The sequence below is a fragment of the Camellia sinensis genome, chromosome 14 (genome assembly GCF_055761805.1).
Source record: "Camellia sinensis isolate YWXY chromosome 14, ASM5576180v1, whole genome shotgun sequence".
Classification (NCBI taxonomy): domain Eukaryota; kingdom Viridiplantae; phylum Streptophyta; class Magnoliopsida; order Ericales; family Theaceae; genus Camellia; species Camellia sinensis.
The window spans coordinates 40,966,847-40,981,777 of NC_138974.1; the positions used below are offsets into that span (position 1 = coordinate 40,966,847).

At 33.2% G+C, this 14,931-nt stretch overlaps 1 protein-coding gene across 1 annotated transcript; it reads right to left on the reverse strand.

Annotated features, from left to right (window-relative positions):
- Positions 1-6,749: 6,749 nt before the first annotated feature.
- On the reverse strand, positions 6,750-11,908 carry LOC145807539 (serine protease SPPA, chloroplastic-like). Its single transcript, XM_082905938.1, has 4 exons — positions 11,648-11,908; positions 10,075-10,144; positions 7,670-7,824; positions 6,750-6,960 (listed from the first exon to the last, which is right to left on the reverse strand). The coding sequence occupies exons 1-4, from the start codon at positions 11,799-11,801 to the stop codon at positions 6,851-6,853; spliced, it is 489 nt and encodes a 162-aa protein (XP_082762064.1). The 5' UTR covers positions 11,802-11,908; the 3' UTR covers positions 6,750-6,850.
- Positions 11,909-14,931: the final 3,023 nt, after the last annotated feature.

Consider the following 14,931-nt stretch of genomic DNA (forward strand, 5'->3'; position numbering starts at 1 on the left):
AAAAACCTAGAGGGGTATCTTTCAAGAGGAGTATTTAAGAGACTCGAAATAAGGATTACCCATATGAGTGTGAACTGGGCCAGTTCTATGAGATTTGTGAATGGCTACAATTCTCTAAAGCACTCATGAAAGGCCAGGTTGTTCAGGGCCAAAATGAACATAATAGTGAGAACTAAACTGTGTCTGGTAATATACTATGTGTGTTCTATTGTCTTGGTTTACACAAATGGTTGAATAGTTCAAAACATCATGTTCACTGGTTAGCTAGTAAATCCGATAATGTCTTACAAGGGAAAGTTCAAAGCCAAAAGCTACTTATCCTTTGCAAAATATTTTTAATTTCTATATTCTTTATAATTAGATCATGTTATTACATTTTCTTTCCGTCAAATTCCATTCATGTGGGGGATTGTTGGAAAAATATGATTTTTATAGGCTTCTTTTGAGCCAACTTTAAGCCCAAATTTGAGTGGGTTCCAAATGTTTTTTGGGGTGGGTCCAAAGAGGCGACGTGTTCTTTGTCGCATGGCAAGTCACACGGTGAAGACGGTTCGTTAAAACCATTTATGAGTGAATGGGAAGTTGACATTGTTTTCGAGTTCGTAGAATGGACAATTAAAGAAGTAAAATGTGGGTTTCCTTGAAATAGATTGTCCTACATTGAAACTTGAAGAGAGCTTGTATGTGTTTATAAGCTCTAGGTGGGAATAGTTGGGTTGGGCCCTAAAGGGCACCCCAAGTTTGTAGAAGGGAGGAGTTATGGACAAAGTGAGCCTTAGTTCAAACCACCACACCCGCACGCGCCGCCGGCCGAGTCGAGCCTTGCCGGGCGCGAGTGTGGGTCGAGTTGGTTCTAACATTAATTTTTTGGAGACAATTTATTTGAATTTTTTTCAAAAATTCTTGTAGAAAAATTATTTTTTCTGTACAAAATTAATTCAAAATTTTAGCTTGTGTCCAATCAAGCCTCATTCGGTCCAATTTCTAACAGATTAAAACTGCTTTGAATAGATTTGAAACTACCCAGCAGTTATGGACAGATTCAATCTGGTTTTCCAGCAGATCTATTCAAATTTGAAATTGGGCCTATTCAATTCGAAATTGTATATGTTCAATTCAAATTATACCTGTTCGGACAATCATTTCTATGCCTATAAATACTAGAAGTTTTTCAACATTTGCACATTCTGAAAATTCTTTTCTTCTCTACTTTGTGTTCTTTTGCATAGATATATTCTTCATATTATTTTTAGGAAAAATTCTGAGAGTTTAGAACACAGGTTCTAGTTCGCTTTACAGATTGTTTAGAGTGCTACTACAATCTGTGTAAGATCATTATATCCTGGGAGATAGACGCCATTTATTCGTAAGCACCGAAGTAAGGTGAATCTGTCTTAAGGACAAAGTATCTTACACTTGACTTGATCGTTTTTATTATTAAGTTGTTTCGGTAAATAATTATGTAAGTAATTTATTTTTTATTTGTTCGATTTTGTTTCAATTGATTTATCTTACACAGAAGATTGTTCCAATAATATTTGAATGTAAGTCAACTTTCTAAATTTTACTTGTCATGTTATTTGGAGAGTTTTGGAAGAAAAATTGAGTGGATGAATAATTTTAATTGGTTGATTCATAAATAAATTAATAACTAACATGTAATAATTCACATCATTTAGATTTAAGGATGATGTTTTAAAAATCTTAAATATTTTTTATTTGTTGTATGTAATTTTTGTTAATCAATCTTCGTTATAGCCACTAGGGGTGAGTAGCGAATATTTTGATCCATCCAAATTGACCAAATCGAATCAAACCGATCTGCCCTATTTTTAATGGATGCGTGATGACGAGTGGACAGTTGCGGATTGATTTTTTCCAATCCGCCTAGTTTTGGACAGATGGCGGATTTGAGATTTCTTTGACCGCAACTAAACCGCCAAACCGCAAGCACCCCTAGTAATTTATAAGATTCTTTGTTTTCAATTTGTTTAAATATTCTGTATGTATTTTCAATTGAAAAATAGTTTAGATATTCTGTTGTGTTTTTAATTTGGAAATCTTTTTATCAAATGGTAAGTGTTAATATTTGGTATTTTTGTGAGGAAAATTTAAGGCTTAATTTTGTCATTTTTTAAAAAAAATCAAATTAAACAGATTTTAAATTAAAAAAAAAAGGTAATGAAATAGTTTTGATAATGTATGGTTTTTTTATACGTATTTATTATTGGTATTTGACAAATTACTTAATAATCTTTTGGTTATGTTGAGTTGGATTGTTATAAATAAATAAATAAAATATTGACAAGTTGTTGTATTATATTCAAAATTTATAAAAGTTTAAATCGCCAAATCGATTCACATCCATCTGCCAATCCGCTCAATCCGCATCCGTCAATCTAGCGGTTGAATGCGGATTAATTTTTTCCAATCTACTAATCCAACAAACGGATGGCGAATTAAAGATTTTTCGATGGCAACCGAACTGTGAACCCCTAATAGCCACTAATGTATAATTTCAATTCAATAATGACATATTTATTATGTTTTTATATCATATTTGATATCTATCTCATGTTTTCACATGTTCTTTTTTTTAAAAAAATTATCCAAACAAAACTTTAAAGAAGAGAACAAAAACAACTTTTAGCTATGAATTTACTACCAACCAATGTTTTAAAACTCGCATCAGGCCTAGTTCTAGAGTGGAAGAACCCCAAAACTCGAATTAATAATTTAAAGAACTGCCGATTCAATTCAACCGGGAAAAAATTGGCTTAAATTACAAAAATTAAAAGAACTGCCGATTCAACCGGGAAAAGTGATGACCCGATTTTGAATTGACCCGCGGGTTGGAAAATCTTTAATTTTTTTTTATTTTTCTTATTTTCTTTTCTTTGTTTCTTATATATATATATATATATATATATATATATATATATATATATATTTCAAAATTTTGACTAAAAACTCGTACTTCAATAGTCTCCTCTCATGAGGAGTCCCATTAAAAGCTTGAGAAGATTATGCCTCCGTTTGAGAAGTGGGTTGGCTTTTTTGGCTATTTTAGCCTAGGCTAAAAAGTTTTGTTTGGGAAGCGTTTTTTGACTTTTTGGCTTTTTGACTTTTTTTTGTGAGAAAAGAGTGTAATAATTATGGATTGGATGTCATATTTTATTTTTTGTGGCTAAAATAGCCTATTTTGTCTTTTGTGACTAAAATAATAATAAAAACCCCGTTTAGCTATAGAAAAATATTTTTGAAAAAGAACCTACAATTCTATATAAGATTCAATCAAATTATTTGAATCATATTGATTGGAGAGAGAGTTGAAAATTTTATTTTCCTCCAAAATTAAATCTAGCATTCAATCAATTTGTTTGGAAGGAATGTTAAAAAAAATTAATTTCTTTAAAATAAACGACATTTTCTTATCAGTTATGACTTTATTAAATATTATTAATAAATACTATGCAACAATTTTTATTTTTATTTGAGTATTTATATGTATTTTTATTTATTTATAATTTATAATTATATATTTTAATTATATAATATTAATTATGACGTCACGGTTCGACTGCTTTGACTCGACAGTTGAACCGATGACCCGTCCACTCGGTCCATTTTCCAGTTTGCTCACTAGTCTGATTTTCAAAACATTGTTACCAACATAAAAATAAATAAATAAATAAAATACATAATAAAGAAAACAAGCTTAACCCAACAAAGTTTCCATAATGTTGGGAGTAAATAATTAGAGCACTTTCATGTGGGTTCTATTAAGTTGATTTATTATTCAATAGGTCATATGATAATTAATGATATTTTTATCATATATTATTAAAAAATGTTACTAATTGTCAATTTTTAGTAACAGTTTAAAAATTTTGTCACAAAAAATGCCATTAATTATAAGTTTTAGCAACAGCTTAAAAAAATATCACAAAAAAGTGTCACCAATTTTTAACTTTTAGCAACAATTTAAAAAATTCGTCATAAAAAAGTCACTAATTGTAAGTTTTAATGACAATTTATAAAAACCATGATAAACAAAAGTCACTAATTGTCACCTTTAGCAATATATGTAAAAAATTGTCACAAAAAATAATTTTCAATAACAATTGTACTAAGACTTATTTTCAATAGGATTTGATGGAAATTAAATCTAACTATTAGGACTTATTGCTAGTTTATCCTAAATAATTAACGATTTGACTTCTTTCAAATTGTCATCTCAATTTAAGAGAAAGTTTGGGCTTGGTAGGTCCATTTTGGAATTGATCCCGATAATTTGAATCATTCACTTTTTAGGACTCGTTAAGTAGAATATTTATGTAAAAAATAAGATAATTGAATATCGATAGCTATATATTTGAATTATATTTGTTTTAAAAAATAGTTGACAAATATAATTTCTAAAATAATCATTTATTTTTTTGTAATATAAATTTGATCCAAACATATAGTTATTGATGTTTGATCATCTTTATTTTTTACATTAATATTCTATTTAACGAATCTTAAAAAGTGAACGGTTCAAATTATTAAAATAGAATCTATCGTGAGCTCAATGCAACTTCAAATACTTTCATATTGAAATCCTAAGATGAAATACACCTAACCCAATAATTAACTAATCTTTCTTTTGGCAATATTTGATCCTTTGACTTCCAAAAAGAGTATACAAGATTTTATACGGAAAAATATTTGAGATAAATTTTAAATCACATAATTGTGGATAAATTTATAGATTTAAAATTATAAATAACCTTCCTCATTTAAATAACGCTTTAATTATTTGTGACTTGAAAAGACAAGGAAAGAATTTCAAAACGATAAAATTATTGTAAAACTTCAAAAAAGTATCTCCAATTTATATGTCAAATTTTGATATGTCAAATAAAATTAAAGATTTGGGTGACAAATTTACATATGCCAATTTGATATGTCTTGAACCTCTCCAACATATATGTCAATTTTTTTTTAATTTTATTATTAAAAGATGAATTTAAATATTATTATCTTATTTCTAAAAAAGTACCATAATTAAATATTTGACATGATGTCAAATTTGGCATGCTCTCAACCTTTGCCAAATACAAAAGGGGCGGAACAAAAATTTGAGGTGAAATTTGATTGTTGGTGTGCCACCTAGGATTTGACATGCAGATTGGAGATGTTTCGTAATTTGGCATATAGGCTAACTTTTAAGCGCAGTGATTGAGGGCCCGACGTTTTCGGGGCTCGAATGCCCCGAAATTCCGTTTAAGGTAAAAAAAAAAAAAGGAAAAAAGAAAGAAAAAAAAAAACAGTTTCCAAAATTAGAAATTAGGGGCATTAGGGGCAAATTTTTTAGGGCCACCAATCATTTTTGAACTTTTAATATGCTGTTTCATTGTTACCTAAAAAATTGTGGAGACTTTTAATTTAAAATCCTTTAAAATAAAAATGAAACAAAAAAATATAATTAAACAAATAATATAATTAAAAAAGAACTTTTTTCAATCATATAATTGGAAAAAAAATATTCTTGGAATTTTTACCACTTTCATTTAATTAATATCCTAACAAGGGAAAATCTACAATGTGCACCTTATAAAAGGGCATATGATATGCACTTATTGTATGGTCCATATCGTGCCACATCATAAAAAATGACCTGCTAAACCGGTCATGTAGGAGGTTACAGAAAGAATTATAACTTTTTTTCAAATATCATAACAATACTACAATGAATCATAACAAAGTCATAATATTCACCAAAGTGTCATAACAAAGACATTATAAATCATAACAATATAATGACAACTCATAACAAATATAGTTATTTGTAATCAATTATCATAACATTTGAATCGTAACATTTTTTATTATGATTCACCATGACAAATCATAACTTTTGGTAGTACAAATCATAACTTTTGCTAATGAATCATAACCACAACTTTTTTCTCCACAATCATAATAACATTAACAAAATGTCATAACTTTTATTAATAAATCATAACGACAACTTTTTTCTCCACAATCATAATAAGATTAACAAAATGTCATAACTTTTACTAATGAATCATACACTACAAAAATTTTCACTTTTGGCGACTTAATTTTTGGTCACCAAAAGTTAATTTTTAGTCACCAAAGGGTTTTAGCAACTACATAATTTGGTCGCAATAGTCGTCGTCAAAGAATTGTCGATAAAGGTAATTAGCGACTAAAATTATTTTAGTCGCCAAATGTATACAATTTTCGACTAAAATTTTAGTCGCCAAAAGGTTGGACATTAAATTAAATTAGACCATTTTCGGCGACCAAACTTTTAGTCGCCTAAAGTTCTACATTTTTAGCCACTAAAATTTTAGTCGAGAGTTTTTCTTTTAGCTACTAAAAATTTTTAGCCACGTTTGTTTGGCGGATTAGGTTGGATGAGATTGTTAGTGAGAGGATAGTTAGTAAAGAGATTGTTGATGCAGGGATTACTAGTAAGGGGATTAGGTAAAAGTGTGGCAATTGCAAATGGAAATGACAAGCAATGAAAGAACATATACCATCCAGGAAATGAGCTTAAGGCAGAGAGGGAAAGAGACGGTGATGGCCACAAAGAAAGCGGTAACTCCACAGAGTAGTCCAGCGTGCTCAAGCAAGCGGCCTGGTTTTGGGTAGTTGGCTGCGATGTATTTAGCAACAACAAGAAAAGTGAGTGCAAACACCATTAAGAGACACAGCAATTGGAATTTTAATGTCATATTTCGATGAGGATGTGGGATCGTTGCATCAAGTCGATGCTTCCCTCTTTTGTTTCCAAAAAATACAAGCATCTGTATCCTCAGCAAATCAATCAGGCATCTTACCTGAATGGTCGATGTTCAGCTACAGTAAGCTCTGCATATCTTCCTCTTGATAAGATCTCTTTATTGAAGCCAATCTTTTCATATAGTTTTCCTAAATTAAACTTCCCTACAAGCACAAATATCAAAACATCAATAGCTATAATCTAGATCACCTAAATAGGCTTCCTTCATCGAAAGAAAAATTAGCCCACACAATGACTCTCACACCTTAAGCACACTAGTAACTATATAGCTACATATAAAATTGTGAAGTTCTCTTTTCTGATTATTTTGTGAAGATATGGGAAGAACGACGGCCATGTGATGATGCAGCAGATAGAACATAACTAGATCTGCAGCATTGACTGTATTCATAACTATAATCAAAGGCCTCCGAACAGTTATTATAAATTTATCTGCCATGTTGACTAGGCATAAAATTTGGAGTCAAGTCTCTCAGTCAGCTGCTCATTCTGTCATTGATAGGCAAACAAGGGCAATTAAAGAACAGGATAAGGTTTGATCAAGTATCAGTTTGTTTTGGAAACATTTTATGTTCTCCGAACAGATGTCAACAAAAAAATGTCACCCTTTCAGGAATTGCTGAATATCAACTAAAGGCATCCATCCTATTAATTGTTATTGATTAACAATTGAGTTCTGGTTCTAATGTTTAAAACCTTTTGGAATAAATGTTTTTCCTTGAGACATCGTCCATTCATCGATTAGTTGAATTTTAAAATTAAGAGAAACGAAAAGAAGAATTGTGATTAGTGGCATGCTATAGTGTCTAACAATATCAAAGAAACCATAAGAATGTGAATTGCTAGGTTCACCTGTCACAACACCAATTGATCCTGTTAATGTAAGATCCTCTGCAACTATAACCCCTGTAGCCATTGCCATATAGTATCCTCCACTAGCCGCCACATCAGCCATTGATGCAATGACAGGCTTTGAGGCAGCAAGGAGTCTGATTTCCCTCCACATTCTGTATAAGATAAAAATCAAGGGCAATCAGTCAATTTCTTTTTCTTTCCTTTCTATTTTACCTCTCTGCTATATGAGGAACAAAATATTAATCCAGGAATGGAGATATAAACATACATTAATTATACTAAACATAAGAAAGAACTATGTCTGAAATTCCAATTAGCTGAGTAAACTTAACCTTCTTGTGAAACCAAATATCTTTTATGAAAAAATCTTTTGTTTACAGATATTATTGTTTTGATGTTTCTTTTGGCATGTTGTATCTTTCACTTTTAATGTCAATATTGTGTATGCAAGATATTTGCAAAATATTATTAAAAAAATGCAGAACCGAATAATTATTTCTTTCACATTCTTCAGCACAAGAATATGATATCTAATGCACTAAGAGATACTAAGAATAACATTATTAAGTTTTTGAACGTCATTTCAAACAATAAGAGCACATTAGGCTCTGCCTCTCTCAAAAGCAGCATGAATGTGAACCTCCTCCTAATGGGTAACCTACTTTATCTATTCCTTTTTCAAAACATCTACTTCAACTGAAGAGATAAATGGAAACTGATTCTGAAAGTTGACTGCAAAAGAAATATGGGCACTAGGCCACTAGCAAGTTCATTTGAGCCAAGAGTTTATTCAAACAACAGTCTGCAACGTATTGAAGGCCTGTAAAAAAGATAACCTTTTAAATATCGGGTGGAACATATTGAGTTAATTACATTATTTACTTGCTTGTATAACTGGATTTACTTTCAAGTTTTAACTTTTCAACTTTGGTTTGGATTTCCAGCACCCAAGAAGTGAAATTAGTCCATGGAAGTTCACACAGATTATGAAAGGCACGGCAACTGTTTTTTTTTTTTTTTTTTTTTTAGAATGGCACTGCAACTGTTAACTGACAGTCTGAAACCATTAGTTGGCCGGTTATTTCAACCAAAGATCAGACTGTAGTGTATGCAACCCCATCAATAGAATGCTCAATTGATTCTTTAACTTCAGTGGGGGAAAAATATTGATTACATATGCACTTAATTTCACCAGTTAACCTTTGGTTTTGATTTCAGGCTCTCAAGAAGTGGAATTAGTAGAAGTTTACACCAAAATAATCATTTCGCAGCTACTAAAATAGGACTATTCGGCAAAAGCAACAACAATGGAAGCTCAGCCTTTAGTGAGCTATCAATGGCAGATAAAGGGGGGGGTTCTTTACATAAGATGAAGATGATAATGACACACAACTCTGTTTTTCAAGAGCACACCGATTATGTTGAGATTTAGGGTTCGTTTGGAATTGACTTTTTTAGTGGCTTTTTAACTTTTTATGAAAAGATGTGCAAAAAAAGTAGAGAGAATGGGTTGATTTTTGTACTTACTTTTTGGTTTTTTGCTAAAAGCTCATGTCCCAAACATAGCCTTACTGCCACCATTACGTGTGTCAATCATCTTCAACTTCGGACTTTGTCTTGCCTCTTGTCTCCTCCACTATGCAGTTGGCTGATTTTTTCACAAAATCCCACTCTGTTCTGTGTCTTTGTTTTATCTTGGACAAACTCTTGATGCTTCCTCAAGTCGCATCATGACTTTGAGGGGGTGTTACGATTGTCTTTATTTATTTAGCTTGAAAGTAGTTTAGTCTTTGGGGGTGTTATAAGGTTTTATTAGGGTTTTATTTATTTATCAATCTCCTTATAATATTTGATTATTATGGAATAATACGATGTTTAGTTTTCTCTCCAAAAATTTGGTCATTCTTTAGCCTTACCCCTCCACAAATTGTGAGCCTCTACCTTCATCTCCAAGGAAGCAAGCCTCCTTCTAGCTTGTGGGTTCTAGTTCACCATCTCAAGATTTCTATTACTACCACTCTCACTCTCCCTCTCCCTCTCCTCCTAAGGCCACTTCAGCGCTCACTTAACTCCAGCCATCCACACTGGATTTCTTGTAATTATTTATTTATTTATTTTTTATCAACAAAAAAGTTGGTTATGTTCTTATTTGTGTATCATAGATGCAGTGAACAATATTAAAATATGCTTGATATAGGTCTAATGACGGGATTCAAGAGTGGGCTTGATATAGCCCATGGAATATTTCCAAGCCAATGCACTGAAATACCCTAAATCATTACTCCCAAGTAATAAGCATTCTCATAGATGAATTAATTTACAAGCCCTCTTATTGGAACAAGCATCATATGGTATATTCACAATTTAAACTTACTGTAAAAAAATAACACTGCAGCACTTACAAATCAGACGCAAGAGCATCACCTCCAGGACTATCAATTCGAATGACAACAGCCTTGAATCTTTTTGACTCTGGGAGAAGAAGAAAAAGCTCAGCATTGACCAGAGAAGGAAGATATATTAACGATGAGTTAACAAAAAAAACCGCAAGGGAGAGAAACAAAAGATGTGCACGTAAACTACGCAAAAAGCCAGAAACTAAAATTAAAAAATGAAGAATGGAATACAAGATTTCAATTATATTGCAATTCCCCATTAATCAACACAAGCATATGCCATGTAAGCTTTGTGTTCCTACATAGGGCACACATATAAGCCTCATAGATCATCTCCAAATTTTATTTATTTATTAATTATTATTATTTTGCATATCCACATACCAATATATATCGGGTATTTCAAATTATGTACGTTAATTCAGTTGATTATTCTCTACTTTTGCTTTCCCTTTTTCTCAGCTAGCAGTAAAACATAGAGACAAAGCCATAAGAGTTCTTCAAATTACAAATCCACTTCTTCATTTAAATGTACTCAGTTAAAAAAGGGTTGTTTTTCTTCCCACAGCTCCCTTGGGGCCATGGATAATTAGAGCATCATTCTTTGAGATCTAATATGACTAGGATCCAGCATCAGAGCAGCCACTTTTGTAACTACAATTGATCTTTTAAATTATTCATGTTTAGGATTTGAAACAACTCACTTTGTATTTCTTTCTCCTTATTTGTCAGAGCAAACCAACCCCCTATCCTATTTAGTACGTCTCAAGGTCTTCAAAACAGTTTACTGCATTTGATGCGCCAATGACATGATGGCCTATCCTTTCATCCACTGTATACTTGCTCTGCAAAACACCATGCTACCGTACATTTTTTCACACTTTCCTTAGTCCGCCACTTCTTCCTCATTACCAACACTAATGTGTCATTACATTTTATTGTTGTGGTTTCTGAAGGATTTCTAAATCATCCATCAATAAATTGAAACATATTTTCAATTTGACTAGAATTTTGACTTTTAAAACTCATCTAAAGAATATGGAAAGAATAAAGAATGACCCAATACACAACTTCACCTATATATGACCCATGGATGCCCTTACCTTCCATGTCAAGAAAATTTTGAAATTATCAAAATACTCTTAACCTATAATACTTGATAAATCATATCGAAAGCTAACCATATCCATACTAACTTAAAAATAAGCATAAACGGTGATAACCAATACCAAAATGTGATTAAGAAAAGTTCCAAGTGGGTCCATCTTGAAACCAACCAATTTCCAAACATTCTCGCTGCTTTAATTTTAATATTTATAGATGATCTTACAGTTTGCATCATGTTGTAAACTTTACAATTTGTAAAGGAAAGTAAAAGCAAAAAAAAAAAAAAAGGGGGAAATAGAAGGGTCAACATGAAACTATTAACTATGCCATCAATTTTACAAGCTTTTTTTTTTCCTTTTTTCTTTCGGTTGTTTCTGAAGGATGTCTTTTTAAAAGATTAAAATAGCAAGAAACGAGATTTCCTTCACACGGATTATTCCAAAAAAATGCAGATCCACTAGCTAAATCATACCTCTTACCCTACGAATCTTCTCAATGAATTGCTCACCAACAATACCCGAACGAGGAACATTGAGACCCTGTGCATGACTAATTCTTCCTGAGGCTCTGATTACGGCTATTAGGTCCTTACCACCTGATAAACCAACAGTCCATTTCCTAACCATAGAGTATTTCCTGTAATCAAAATGATAGGATTTCTCATAAAGTAAAAATCAACATACCTTGCATTATGCAGACAAGTTACATCAGTTTAATAACAGGAAAAGAGAGGGACTTGACTGAAGCTTTAATATTCAGTTAAGCACATTACAGTCAGTTTTAAAATCAGAACTTCAAAATTTGCCCAAGATGAGTCACACCCATAACAAATTAAATATAATATGAGGCTACTTATCACGATCATTCAATTAGGGTGCTCCATTTGTTGATTAAGATATAATCAGATAATCATGATAGATGATCCATAATTATGATCCCATTGATTAATAATTATATCTTGTACACAGAATTTCTGTTGTATTGAACTTACCGAAGTTTGGGAAGAGCCAGAAGTCCTGGAAACATCTGATGTGAGGGAATAGTCCAAATTTTCACAGGACATTCCAGTTGATTGAAAAGTAGGTGGTCCTGAAAAATCACTGACATCTATAGCGGCATCTTGATTGGATGAACTCCCTTTGGAGCGAAACCAAAGATCAAGATTGCACATTGAATGTTGCAGTGAAGAAATAATTCTGCTAGTTGAATGTTGAGGCGAAGGCACAATGCTGTTTGAGGTCGAGAGCTTGTCACATGAAGTTAACTGCATCAAATCATTGTTCCTGTCAAATGACATTGTGCTGGAGCCTCCACTTTTCCAACTCCTGTAGCTATTACTTCTGTAATAGCAGGCAAATAAAGAAAAATGAGAAGCCTAAGTGTTCTAATCTGGAAAGATTACTTAGGAACTTTGGTTTAAAATTTGGCCGGTGGACTTTTTGTTTCAATACTACAAACCATAATCTTGATTTTATTTATTTATTTATTTCTCTTTAAATTTCCTACTCTAAATGAAACGAGAAAACTAAAAAGGCATAACATTAGAGTCTGAATGACATACTTCTTTGTCTCGAGGCTGAGAAAGCAGAGGATTTAAAAGTCTTAAACCAAATATTACATTTCGTCAGTTGTCACAAACCCTCTTTTCCATGGGGAAGCTGTCCATGAGAGTCATACGGCTGTTCGGGGACTGTTATGAATTTTCGCCCTCGGAAAGCTTTTTTTCAAGTAAGTTTAAGGCGTATTCGGCTCTAACTCTCTATCTACGGGTCCGAATTATGTTCTGTCAGTTGTCACATGTCTTATTTGCCATAAGGAAGCTGTTCATGAGATTCACCCTGTGGTTCATGGGCTGTTTTGAATTTTTACCCCCAAACCGCCCTTTTCGACTAAGTTTAGGGCGTATTTGACTCTAACTCCCAACCTACGGGTCCGGATTACATTCCGTCAGTTGTTGCAAGTCTTTTTTGTCATGGGGAAACTATCCGTGTGAGCCACATGGTGGTTCGGGGGCTGTTTTCAATTTTCGCCCCCGAAACGCCCTTTTTCGACTAAGTTTAGGGCGTATTTAGCTCTAACACCCAACCTACAGGTCCGAATTACATTCTGTCAGTTGTCACAAGTCCTATTTGTCATGGGAAGCTATCCTTGAGAGTCACACAGTCATGCGGGGGCTGTTTTGAATTTTTGCCCCCGAAACGCCATTTTTCGAGTAAGTTTAATGCGTATTCCACTCTAACTCCCAACCTACGGCTCAGGATTACATTCCATCAGTTGTCACAAGTCCTATTTGTCATTAGGAAACTGTTTGTGTGAGCCACATGATGGTTAGGGTGCTGTTTTGAATTTTCGCCCCCCGAAACACCATTTTTCGACTAAGTTTAGGACGTATTCTGCTCTAACACCTAACCTACGGGTCCGGATTACATTCTGCCAGTTGTCACAAGTCCAATTTGTCATTGGGAAACTGTCCGTGTGAGCTAGACGGTGGTTCAGTGGCTGTTTTGAATTTTTCCCCCCGAAACGCCCTTTTTCGACTAAGTTTAGGACGTTTTCGGCTCTAACTCTCTATCTACGAGTCCGAATTACATTCCGTCAGTTGTCACAAGTCCTATTTATCATGGGGAAGCTATCCGTGAGAGTCACATGGTTGTTCGGAGGCTGTTTTGAATTTTCTTCCCCGAAAAGCTATTTTTCGAGTAAGTTTAAGGCGTATTCGGGTTTAACTCTCTACCTACGGTTCCGAATTACGTTCCGTCAGTTGTGACAAGTCTTATTTGTCATGGAGAAGCTATCCATGAGAGTCACACGGTGGATCAGGGGCTGCTTCAAATTTTTTCCATCCTCAATTGGTTGGCCATTCGCAATTGGTGTGGTCTAGGTTGACATCAAACAACATTCAATACAATGGACTGACATCAAACAATAACTAAATCTACACGCCATTTGCAAATGAGATCATTGTATGCAAAATGACCCCGCATAAAAGCTTGAACAACAGTAGCATCAAGCAGAAAATCGGACAACACCCCTTCCTCCTAAACACAATCTTACCTGATTTAAATTTGAAATGAAGTCGATTATGGAACAGTACATCTCTTCTGAGTTGCTTTTTACCCCGAAAAACAATCCTTGTTTTGACAAGTTGACATAACTCCTCCATATCAAAATGAGATGTATTACACATATAGTCATTCCTTTGCTTCCATATGGACCAAAGTATTGTGACTAGAATGGGTCTCTAAATTTTCTTATTAAATTTCTTCCACCCATACCCTGCCTGCCATTGTAGAACTCCCTCCACTAAGTTTGGCATTGCCCATTGAAGTCACCACCACTTTAACATTGCAGACCACAAACATCGTACAGGTTTACAACTCAAGAATAAGTGATTCACATCATCAGCCTAACCATCACATAAGACACAAGTAGTATTAGCATTAGTATTTACAACCCCAATTTTTTGAATTAATACCTTAGTTTTTACTCTCCATTTCCAAGGAAACCAGCTTAAAAATTGGACTTTTGGATGCCTAATGTTGTTCCAGAGCAGCTTAGAAGGTAGCATTATTGGGCGTTGACAATATTCACACCATTTACAAATTGAGTCAACACTGAATTCCCCTGAGGGTTCTGCTCTTCATCTTAATTTATCTTCAACACCTTCTCTAAGATGTGTTGCATCATTCAAAATAGTAATAAGCCTTGTTAATTCCTATTTTTTTGGGTTCAGCCTAGTAAACTTGTAAGAGACTC

What these genes read in the sequence shown, in the direction of transcription:
- LOC145807539 (XM_082905938.1), bottom strand. Translation starts at nt 11,801, where the DNA reads ATGGTTAGGAAATGGACTGTTGGTTTATCAGGTGGTAAGGACCTAATA. An exon ending in GATGCTCTTGCGTCTGATTT is followed by an intron (nt 7,825 to 10,074) that starts GTAAGTGCTGCA and finishes TATCTTATACAG; the next exon opens with AATGTGGAGGGAAATCAGAC. An exon ending in ATCAATTGGTGTTGTGACAG is followed by an intron (nt 6,961 to 7,669) that starts GTGAACCTAGCA and finishes TTGTGCTTGTAG; the next exon opens with GGAAGTTTAATTTAGGAAAA.